At 44.0% G+C, this 12,101-nt stretch overlaps 1 protein-coding gene across 1 annotated transcript in view; it reads right to left on the bottom strand.

Annotated features, from left to right (window-relative positions):
• Positions 1-1,061: 1,061 nt before the first annotated feature.
• Positions 1,062-12,101, bottom strand: part of elp3 (elongator acetyltransferase complex subunit 3) — a 78,139-nt gene continuing 67,099 nt past the window's right edge. Inside the window, exon 15 of the mRNA XM_052024394.1 lies at positions 1,062-1,997. Coding sequence (XP_051880354.1) covers positions 1,921-1,997 — 77 coding nt within the window. The 3' untranslated portion in view covers positions 1,062-1,920. The remainder of the gene's footprint in view (positions 1,998-12,101) is intronic.

Here is a 12,101-nt window from a genome sequence, read left to right as displayed (position 1 = left end):
CATCCACAAGAGGTGATATCTTGAAGGGACATCAATCATTATGGACCCCCACCACCTGGGCTGTGCCCTTTGCTAAAGACCCACACCTCAAGGCTCAACAACAGCTTCTTCCCCACTGCCATCAGGTTCTTTAATCAACTTGTTTGGGTGGGGGGAGGGAAGGAAAGAGAGCCCCCTAATAATACCTCAGACTATATTTCTACCTCACACTATTGTCATTATGTTATTCTGTTGTAAATAAGTTTGGTTTGGGTTTGTCATGTTTGTACTGTACTGCTGCAAAAAGCCAATTTTCATGACATTTATGCCCATGACAAGCTTGAACTTGGGATAAAATGATAAATCCTGTTGACTGGGAGGGAATATTGCTTGACCAATAGTGACAGACATGGTTGGTTGAGCAACTGTGGCAAATACATCTGGAGGGGAGGTGTTAAAATGGATTCCATGTTAACAAAGTGAAGCAATTGGGAGGCTCAGGGATGCTATCTGGCAGAATCTGTCTGCTGAAGGGCTGCTGATGTGGAGTCACTATTCCATCCTCCTGAATATCCTTATTTTTGTCTCTTGCTAGCAATTTAGCATATCACTTTGTGTGGTGCCCTGTTTTGTTACTTTGTTTTCCAGTGAGTGAATTAACATGATGAATGAACTTCCCTTGGTGTAGTTATTCTACAATAAAATGCTTGAGTGCATGAAGTCTTGGACAGATTGCCTTGCTGGAACCAAATGTGCATTGTGATATTGAATACAAGACATATTTATCAACCTAAGTGCTCAGAGAAACTCTCATTGGTCATCTGGGGCAGTTTTAGTGGGATGTAATAGATGGCAAGCTGGTGAAGAAAGCCCAAAAGAGAAACTAGCAAATAAAAGTGGAACCTAACAAATCTTAAGGCAATATTCTGGAACTATTGGAGTTTTAAAATCACAAAAGGCTATGGAGTTCTTTTATTGTGCCAGAATTCACCATGGTTAACTGTTGTCAGTGCCACTATATGTGCAAGTTGACAGCTACAAATAGCAGCTTAAAGCATTAAATCCTCAAAGTTAACATATTTAAGAAAACATTTTTTATTAAAGATGTTTAAAAGTGCTCAGTTCACTTACTGAGTTTACAGATGAAAACAATTACAAACTTTACTACTTTGCCCAGAAAAACCTGATCTTTGCTGTTGAACAATGAGTTTCCAGTGCAAGGGGTGTCTCCTACCATTTGATAACTCTCCTCAGAACTTGCTTGTTGTGCCAGGATCAGCTGTAGTCGGTTGTGGGATTGGTTGGAGTAGATCACTTGTCACCAACCTACTGAGGCAGTTTTATGTTGCAGTTCGAACACTGTTTTGCTTGAGTTACCTGACCCCACCTATATAAGGAGGGGGACTGAGAAGGATCTTAGTGCAACTGTGATCAGAGGGAAAGGAAACTAGTTCAAAATTGAGCCAGTGTGGCAAAGGCCCACACAAGTAAAAAGGATAATGGGATGGTGTTCTTCATTAAGGGATTGATCCATACCTGGAAATGCATTTCTACTGGGGCCAAAAGGCTGGACTCATTTAATACTTAAATACCCTAACCACCATTTACCTTCTGAGGTAATTCAAATACCTCCTTTAACTGTAGGGATATTGATACTGAAGACAACTGAAGATTGTACCAGAGGTGCAACTTATTCCCTTGTAACAGTGTGTGTTGCATCAATCAACGATCAGTACACATCTCCAATGAAGATGTATCACACTGTCTAAAGCAGTACAATAATCTGTGTATCCCTAGACCAGGAGTGATGGATCAGAAGCTCAACTGAGCACTAAAACCCTGTGGTGATGCAGCAAAGGTGTTTTCTTTTAGGAGCACAGCTGCCCAGGGTCAGGACTTGCACACAGCTTTGTGTTCAGCAACTCCAGGGAAAGAGTGAGCTCAGTTCAGATGCTTGACCATATAGGGACCTTCCAATTCGTAACCAATCTTCCTATAGTAGTTCCTTGTACCAACCCCTGGAACAGAAAGGAAATCACATCAATAGATATTCATGAGAACGACATCTTTCTGTCCACCTGCTTGCAGGTAGACTGACTGGACCACAGCTCAGACCATCTGGCAAAAGGACCATCCACTGGGATGGTTGGAAAGTGTATTGGAAATGATTTCCTTACCTTGAAGTGGAGAAACAGGTTCTCTGTGCTGCAACAATACATCAATGACCATGTGCTGCTTTTTAAAGATTGACTAGTGTTCTGGACTCAGACTTGAATGCTGAACCTGGCATTCAATGCAGCCTAGAATAAGGTACTGGTCATATGTCAAAAAACTAAAACTTGTACAGAGGTCCACATGTATACAGAATGCCGCCACCAGCCCCCCCCCCCCCCCCCCCCCCCCCCCAACACGATCAGATGATCAGATACAGTAGTAGAAATCACTGGCAACAAAGAAATGCTGGTGTTCAGAAAGGTAATTGAAATCTCATGGGGGCTGGCGTACAAAAGGGAGAAAATGATGCTTCAGATTTACAGATACCTGTTTCACCCTGGGCTAATTGCAGAGTTTAACAGGATGAAATGGATTTAATAGGGTAAGTGCATGGAATTTAGTGGGGGAATCAGTTGGGCTAAGTAGTGAAAAATGAGGAATTCCTTTTATACACAAGGTTTCAAAGGGTGTCAACGCTGGAGGTGACGGAACTTTCAAGGCTAAGATTTTTGTAAGTGAGGATCAAAGGATATGAATAGGCAAATGGAGAGAAAGTACAGATTATCCACAGTGTAAGTAAGTGACAGAACAACCTCAAGCAGCTGAATGCCCTGCTCCTATTCCCTCATAACACAGATTCTTGCTAATGCTACAACAGCTGTCTCGCAGTATCCAAAGACTGAGGCAGGTGTTAACCCTGACATTACACAGAGCCTAATGACAGCTGCCCCACAATATGGAGAGCATCCTGAAGGATGACGCTGTACTGATAGCTTCTGCAGGCAATGAGTTGCTGTCATCAGGAAGGATGGGCTAGTGGAACAATTAGAGGAGTAAAATGAAATATCAGTATTAGCAGACATCTGTGTTTCACCATAAACCATTAAAAAAAAGCAACAGAGGCAGCAGTTAATCTTCCCTACTAGGGGATATAAACATTACTGGAATTCTGTTGACGTAAGTACCTCACACCCCAGTGAACACAGGAAATTCAGTCTCTAATAGAGGCAGCACATTAATCCCAACTGCACCGAAGTGCCTTTCAGCTTTCAAAATGGACCTTGATCATTAATTTCTGGCCCGCAACAACATGTATTCAACGTTGGTTTAAATTGTGTTTTCTGTACAACCACTCTTTCATTCCATCTCTTGGCTGCATTTAGGCTGAAGGTACTTTTTTCTCACCCCTGGCTATAAGGAAATTGCTCTAATTGAGTTTGGGCTGTATCAGTTCAGTCCTGGCAGGCTGTTTATTTGGGTCAGTGAGTGCACAAATTTTCTTCCCCAAAAGAATTGAGTATAAAAATCAATTGAAACTTTCAAGACATGCATTTTATTATTTTTCTGTTGGCTACAGAGATGAAAAGATGATGAAAAAGTGGGTAAAATCTGCTGAAATGCTGATCAATTATAACCTATTTACTGTTCTTGGACAGATATGCAGTGTGGATCAAACTGATCTCTCTGCCTTTTGGAAGAGCATGATCTGGGCTTATAGTTGGTTACAAAACCAATCCAGCAATTATCATCCCATCAAAAAGTGCTGGCCCTTCACATTTGGCACAAGATGCTAGACTGGGATGGCCTCTGGATTCCCACTCGAGTAGGGTGGCATAGTGATGCAGGAGCCAGTATTGCTGCCTCACAGCCCCAGAGATTGGGCTTTGAATGAAAAAGGAAAACTGGTAGCCAATTGTGCACAAGTCAAACAGTAATGTAATAATAGATCATTCGCTTTTAGTGGTGTAGATTGAAGGATAAGACACCAGACTAAGCCCCCAATTGCCTTCAAAAAGGTGTCCAAGAATCACCAAAGAGTTAACATAATACCTATATTTAAGAAGGCGGAATAGAACAGTTCCACAATTACCAGGACATGTCAGTGTAACCTTGGTAGGAAATGATAATGGAATCCCAACTGAACAAGAGAACAGCAATATTTAAAAACAAACGTTATAATGAACAGTCAGCATAAATTTCAACACCACTAACTAACCAAATTTTTTTCTTTGAGGTAACAGAGTGTACAAGGGTAATTCAGAAGTTTTAAATTAGCTAGATTTTCAATAACCTTTGATGTGCCCCATAAAAGAGTAATTAATTAGCTTGCAGAGTTAAGAGAACTGGGAGCAGAATGGATTGCTAGCTAAGCTTCAGGACAGAAAGCAGAGTGGGAGTGAAGAATAACTATTGATGTGGAAGCTTGTGGGTGGTAAAATGATTTGAACTCAAATCAAGAACACAATTTCAAAATTTGTGGATGATGTCAGTCTGGGCAGAGCATGGTGATGATCAATACTGAGGAGGATGGCAACAAGTCATAGGAAATATTAATAAATTTGTAGAGTGGGCAAATAAAGTTCAGCACAGGTAATGCAAGGCGGTACATTTTTGTAGGAAGAATAGGGAGGTTACTTGGAAGGTGTGAATACAGGTAGTATGGAGGAACAAAGGGATCTCAGAGTGCACATAATCACTGAGAGCTGTGCCTCAGTTTACCAAGGTTATTAATAAAATTAAAGTAAGTCCTGGGGTTTATTTCAAGAGGGATGGAATTTAAAAATAGGTAGGTTATGGTCAAGTTTAATCGAACATGATTAGTCCACAATACTGCATACACACCTTTTATAAAACAGGTTTCGAGGCATTGGAGCAGGTGCAAAGACTTATGAGGATGATTCTAAAAATGTGGGGATAAATACCAAAAAAGAATGAACAGACTGGGTCTTTCTTTTTTTCTCTTGTGAGAAGAAAGGTCTTTAAAATTATGAAGGTTTTTGTTAAAGTAGATACGGAGAAAGTGTCTCCACTGGTCAAGAAGACAATATATGACCATCACGATGAAATATGATAGGAAATTAAGAAACTTCTTTACCCAAAAAGTGGTAAGAATGTGGAACTCAAAGTGGTTGAAATGAATAGTATGGATACTGTTTGGGGAAGATTGGATGAGCCCATGAGGGAGAGGGGAATGTTGTTACCCTGCTAGATTTGGATGACGAAAGAGTGGGTGGACTTCATTAGCATTATGCCCGCATGGGCTGAATAGGCTGACTTACCAGTTTCTGTATTTATATTCCATAAAATCCGTTGTAAGATTTTGCCATTTTATGTTTACATTTCAGTTTGGGCCACAATTGAATAACTTATCTGAAAGACAGCACCTATGATATGCAATAGTCCTCCTGTTCTGCAATGGTGTTAGCCTAGACTTTTGAAAAAATAGAGAAACAAAGGATTGCAGATGGTGGAATCCAGATGAAAAACATGATGACGCTGGAGGAACTCAGCAGGCCAGGCAGCATCCGTGGAGGAAAAACAGACAGTCAACATTTTGGGTCAGGGACCTTTCTTCAAGACTGAAGATAAGAAAAGGGGAAGCCCAATATATAGGAGGGAACAGCAGAGCAGTGATAGGTGGACAAAAGAGGGGAGGCGGGGTGGGCACAGGGTGGTGATAGGTAGATGCAGGTAAGAGATAGAGATAAGCAGGTGCGGGGGAGGAGGGGAGAGCAGATCCACCGGGGGATGGGTCAAAGATATGGAGGCAGGTGCACCATGGGGGGAGGGGAGGAGAGGGGAGGGAAAAGAAGAGAAATAGGCTAGAAAAGAAAAGCGGCTGGGGGTGGTTGGTTTACATAAAGCAGGAGTATTCAACGTTCATGCTGTTAGGCTGTAAGGTCCCAAGACGGAAAATGAGGTGCTGTTCCTCCAGTTTGCGCTTGGAATTCTCCTGGCAGTGGAGGAGGCCGAGGACTGACATATCAGTGATGGAGTGGGAGGGGGAGTTGAACTGACTGACAATGGGAAGATACAGGTCGCAGTTACGGACAGAGCGCAGGTGTTCTAGAAAGCGGTCACCATCCCTTAGTGGATCTGCTCTCCCCTCCTCCCCCGCATCTGCCTGACACTTTCTCTTACCTGCATCTACCTATCACAACCTTGTGCCCACCCCGCCTCCCCTCTTTTGTCCACCTATCACTGCTCTGCTTTTCCCTCCTATATATTGGGCTTCCCCTTTTCCTATCTTCAGCCCTGAAGAAGGGTCCTGACCTGAAACGTTGACCACCTGCTTTTCTCCATGGATGCTACCTGGCCTGCTGAGTTCCTCCAGCACCTTGTTTTTTTTCAACCTAGACTTTTGTTGCTGGAATGGAACTTTCCACGTCTCTTTAAGACACAGAAGGATGCCACTTCAGTCCATCAAGTCTATGCTGGCTCACAGAGCCATAAGACATAGGAGCAGAATTAGGCCATTTCGCCCATCGAGTCTGCTCCACCATTCGATCATGGCTGATTTATTTTTCCCTCTCAACCCCATTCTCCTGCCTTCTCCCTGTAACCTTTGACACCCTTACTAATCAAGAACCTATCAACCTCCACTTTAAATATACCCAATGACTTGGCCTCCACAGCCGTCTGTGGCAATGAATTCCACAGATTCACTGCCCTCTGGCTAAAGAAATTCCTCCTCATCTCTGTTCAATTGGTTTTGGTATAGTAGATCTGTAAAGAGCAGCTTGCAATGAGTCGCCATGCTCTGGCACTATCTTGTAAAGGGATGTCCTTCTATTTCTGAGGCTGTGCCCTCTGGTCCTAGACTATCCTATGACTGGAAACATCCTCTCCACGTCCACTCTATCCAGGCCTTTCAATATTCAGTAGGTCTCAATGAGATCCCCGCTCATCCTTCTAAACTCCAGCGAGTACAGGCCCAGAGCCATCAAACACTGGCTCATGTGTTAACCCTTTCATTCCTAGGATTGTTCTTGTAAACCTCCTCTGGGTAACCCCATTCCCTGTAACCTATTCTCCCCATTCCCATCAACTCCCCTGCCCAAGATTCTACCACTCGTCAAGTCATTCTACTAGCTAGCTCTCACTACGACTGATTATGGTCAGCTGGAGCTGAGAAGCAGAGGCTCTACTGTGCAGCCCACAACCTTCTGATGTAGACGTGCAGCCAAGCAAGTCACAAATGACAGAGATACCAAGGATAAGGGATAATGTGATCAGAAGTGACAGATTTAAGTTGTTTGTCCAAAAACAAGCAGCAAGGTCAAGAAATGTCTAAGTAGCATTTTGAAGTGGGCTGGTCATTCATTCATCCTGTTCTCAATTGGATATTAATGCTTGAAGCTGACTACTTGAGAGGACTTTGGGAAATGAGCAGAGTATTAATTGGTTAGCTCTAACATACAGGTAACCAGGCACTTGGGCAAAATGGCCTCTTTCTGTGCCATACAGTGTAAACTCAAGTGTAAATTAGGTAAAAACTGCAAGGAAATGAGTAATTAGTTTGCCAAAATATTAAAACAAGTTCAATAACTTCCACGTTGACAAGTAATGCTGATTCAGTTGATACCCAAAGTATTGTGAATTCTAACACTGTTGAGTTACTGTTTTCTATGTGGGGAAACTTCAGTAGAGGTTAGACGATGCAGGATCAACCAGGGAATCTATATCACAGGGTCATTAATCATTGCAATTGTAACAGCTGTCAGCCCTTATCTTGTAATTACACAAACAGTTCTCTTAGTCATAAGGATCCTCTGAGTGTTACGAAGCATATCGTCACACACTGAATCATTATGTAAATTTTCTCCAGTTGACAGGCAGTTGTGGGGAAAAGAAGTGGAGAGCCATCTAGATAACATTTAACCTGCTAAATGCAGCTAGAGGCTTCCGACACACATCTGCAGGTGCAGTAACTACAGCTCACTGTGTAAACTACAATGCAATATTGTACGTGTAGGAATTACCTAGTGCAAAATTGCACTCCTGGTCAGTTTAAAATCATTTACATCTTAGCTTCAGCCCTCCAACATCTGAGTTCAAGCAAATGTTGCTCCAGATTTCAGCACTTGCAGTCTTTTGTCTCTCTTTTACACATTTACTTTGGATGGATTTTGGAGTGGGGGGGGGGGGTGGACTGAAGAATGCAGGGAAGTAGGGTCAATGTACTGAGTCGTAAAAGATTATGATTGTGTAGCTTAAGGAGAAAAGAAAGATCTCTGAGAATGGCTGGATGGTGGAATTGGAGGTATTTTCAGGATCATTGCCCATTCTTTGTTACTCTTGATTGTGATGAGCTGCCTTCTTGATCTGCTGCAGTCCTAGTACCCCCACAGTGCTGATGTGGGGAGAGAATTTCAGGATTTAGACCCAGCGATGAAGGGCTGGCGACGTTTTTCTTCAAGATTATGTGAAACCTGAAAGGGAACCTGCTAGTGGTGGTGTTCCCATGTACCGCTACCCTCGACCTCCTTGTTGGTGGAAGCCACCAGTTTAGGAAGGGCTACTGGAATAGCCTGGGTGAGTGAATGGTATATAACGACAGCCACTTGGTGCCAGTGGTGGAGTGAATAAACGTTTAGGCTGGCTGGTGGGGAGCCAGGCAAAGTAGGCTGCTCTGTCTTAGATGCACTACACTCATCCAGGCAAGTAGACAGTATCCCATCACGCTCTTGATTTGAGCCTTGTAGATCATGGAGTAGCTTTGTGGTGTCAGGCGAGTCACTCCCATGAGAAACCTTAACAGAAAGACAATAGCACACTGGGAGCAGAGGTGGGAATATAGGAGTACCTTGCATAACTGCTTGGAGATATAAAAGTAGCAGAGAAGAACAACAACTTGCATTGATGTAGTATCTTTGACTTATTGAAATGTCATGGAGCATTTATCAAACAAAAATAATGACAGTGCCACAAATAAGGTTCAAATAGACTGCAAAACAATATCAGAGAAACAAAGGACTGCAGATGCTGGAATCTAGATGAAAAACACGACGATGCTGGAGGAACTCAGCAGGCCAGGCAGCACCCGTGGAGGAAAGCAGGCAGTCAATATTTTGGGTCAGGACCCTTCTTCAGGACCGAAGATAGGAAAAGGGGAAGCCCGATATATAGGAGGGGAAAACAGAGCAGTGATAGTTGGACAAAAGAGGGGAGGTGGGGTGGGCACAAGACGGTGATAAGTAGATGTAGGGGAGGAGGGGAGAGCAGATCCACCAGGGAATGGGTCAAAGGGAAGGAGAGAAAGGGAAAAAAAGGGGTAGGAGAAAGACAGGGGCTGGGAAAGGGAAGAGAAGAAGCATGGTGGGTGGGTGGGTGGGTGGGTGGGTGGGTGGGGGTTACTTAAAGTGGGAGAATTCAATGTTCATGCCGTTAGGCTGCAAGGTTCCAAGACAGAAAATGAGGTTCTGTTCCTCCAGTTTGCGCTTGGAATTCTCCTGGCAGTGGAGGAGACTGAGGACTGACATATCAGTGACAGTGTGGGAGGGGGAGTTGAAGTGACCGGCAACGGGGAGATGCCGATCGCGGTTACGGACGGAGCGCAGGTGTTCTGTGAAATGGTCACCTAGTCTGCGTTTGGTCTCACCAATGTAGAGGAAGCCACACTTGGAGGACAGAATGCAGTAGATGATATTAAGGGAGGCGCAGGTGAATCTATGTCTCACCTGAAAGGACTGTTTGGGTCCCTGGATGGAGGTGGTGTTGGGGGCAGATGTCGTACCTATGGCGGGGGCAGTGGAAAGTTCCCGGGGTGGGAGTGGGGTGGGAGGAGTAAACTATGGATTTGCAGAGAGAGCGGTCCCTGCAAAAGGCAGAAAGGGATGGAGTGGGGAGGGGAAGCTATGCTTGGTAGTGGGGTCCCATTGGAGATGGCGGAAGTAGCGGAGAATGATGTGTTGGACGGTGGGATGAAATGTGAGGGACAAGGGGGACCCTGTCCCTAATGGCATGAACATTGAATTCTCCCACTTTAAATAACACCCCCCCCCCTCCCACAATCCTTCTTCTCTTCTTCCCTTTCGCAGCCTCTCTTTTTTCTACCCCTTTTTTTTTCCCCCTTTCTCTTCTTCCCTTTGACCCATCCCCCGGTGGATCTGCTCTCCCCTCCCCTGTACCTGCCCATCACTCTCTCTTACCTGCATCTACCTATCACCACCCTGTGCCCACCCCGCCTCCCCTCTTTTGTCCACCTATCACTGCTCTGCTTTTCCCTCCTATATATTGGGCTTCCCCTTTTCCTATTTCAGTCCTGAAGAAGGGTCCTGACCTGAAACATTGACCGCCTGCTTTTCTCCACGGATGCTGCCTGGCCTGCTGAGTTCCTCCAGCATCGTCGTGTTTTTCATCTTGCAAAACAATATCTGCGGCTGAGTGTAATAAGCCACTGACTATTGCATGTCGAGTCTCAAAAGATAAACAATATCTGAATGGATGTTGTTACAAGTCAGCAGTCACCAGTGCCACAGCTGTAAGCAGCCTGTGTGGTTTCATTCACTGCTCTTGGAAAGGAAAAGCTCTTCATTAGGGCCCAGCAGCTGCATGTTGCAGCCTGGCACAAACTCTGGAACTACCAACCACCCTGGCAGTGGCTGTTACTTCACACATGGTACGAGCCAGCATCATGCCAAAGAATAGTTGGTCAAAAATATATAACTCCCTCTTTAAACCAGAATTTCAATGCTGCATAATTAGGAAAAACAATAACCCAAAGTGGAACTGAATCTTGCTTTCAGCCATGACAGATTAATTTAGGATTTGGTCCAAAAGTTCAGCAGCTTGCGGTGCTTACATTTCACAGACAAAACAGTGAATGCTGATGAACTCCTCAACTGTAAAGCCTTTACATCAAAATGTAATCATTTCAGGATTAAACATCCCTGGAATGTTTTACTTTGCAAGTGACAGGACCAGAGCTAAACATAGAACACTACAGCACAGTACAGGTCCTTCGGCCCACGATTTGTGCCAATCTTTTAACCTCCTCTAAGATCTATCTGATCCTTTCTTCCCACATACCCCTCCATTTTTCTATTATTCCATGTGCCTATCATAGAGTCTCTGAAATGTCCCTAATGTATCTGCCTCTACCAGCACCCCGGGCAGCATGTTCCATGCACACACCATCTCTGTGTAAAAAAAAACTTACCTCTGACATCCCCCTGTACCATTATCCCCTTCATGTTAGCCTTTTCTGCTCTGGGAAAAAGTCTCTGACTGTCCACTCAATCTATGCCACTTATCATCTTGTACACCTCCATCAGGTCACCTCTCATCCTCCTTTGCTCCAAAGAGAAAAGCCCTAGCTCACTCAACCTATCCTCATAAGCCATGCTCTCCAATCCAAGCAGCATCCTGGTAAATCTCCTCTGCACCCTCTCTAAAGCTTCCACATCCTTCCTATAATGAGGTGACCAGGACTGAACACAATATTCTAAGTGTGGTCAGATTCTGTTCAAGTTCTTATACTGACAGAAAATGAAGCCTATTGATGACCTGAATCAATGGCTGAATATCTCATAACTTACAAGTTAACTGGGGATGGTTTTCCGGGACATACTCGTGTAATATTCACAGCACAGCAACAAGCCACTTGGTTTATGCCAATATTTATAATCTGTACCAGGCTACTCACACCTTGCTTCTCCATTCCTCTTAGCACATACCTGCATTACTTCCTCATCTGTATCACCTAGCCTTCCGATGAATGCATCTGGTATTCACCAAACCATTCCTTGTATTAGATGTTCCTGTCATTCTCTGAATGAAGCTTCTCACTAATTCCTTCTAGAGCAGGGATGGGCCTTGCCCCCACCAGGTCACCTGCACATGGCTGGTCATCCACCTCAGTCCCTGTTCCTGCCTTCTCGCAGTACCTCTTGATCCCGTTGACATTAATATATCTGCCTCCTTCTTGAACATGTCTTAACTAAAAGCAAAGCGAAACATTTAGCGAGTTGGGCAGTTCTGATAAAGGGTCTTTGTCCTGATAAACGTCACCTCTGTTTTTCTTTCCACAGATATGGCCAGACCACTGAGTGATTCCAGCATTTTCTGTCTTTGTTTCAGATTTCTGATATCTACAATTTTTGATTTTCACACTGAATGACTTGGCT

This window comes from Pristis pectinata, chromosome 10 (genome assembly GCF_009764475.1).
Source record: "Pristis pectinata isolate sPriPec2 chromosome 10, sPriPec2.1.pri, whole genome shotgun sequence".
Classification (NCBI taxonomy): Eukaryota; Metazoa; Chordata; class Chondrichthyes; order Rhinopristiformes; family Pristidae; genus Pristis; species Pristis pectinata.
The sequence above is the reverse complement of the archived record's forward strand: the minus strand, read 5'-3'. Positions and strand labels throughout refer to the sequence as shown.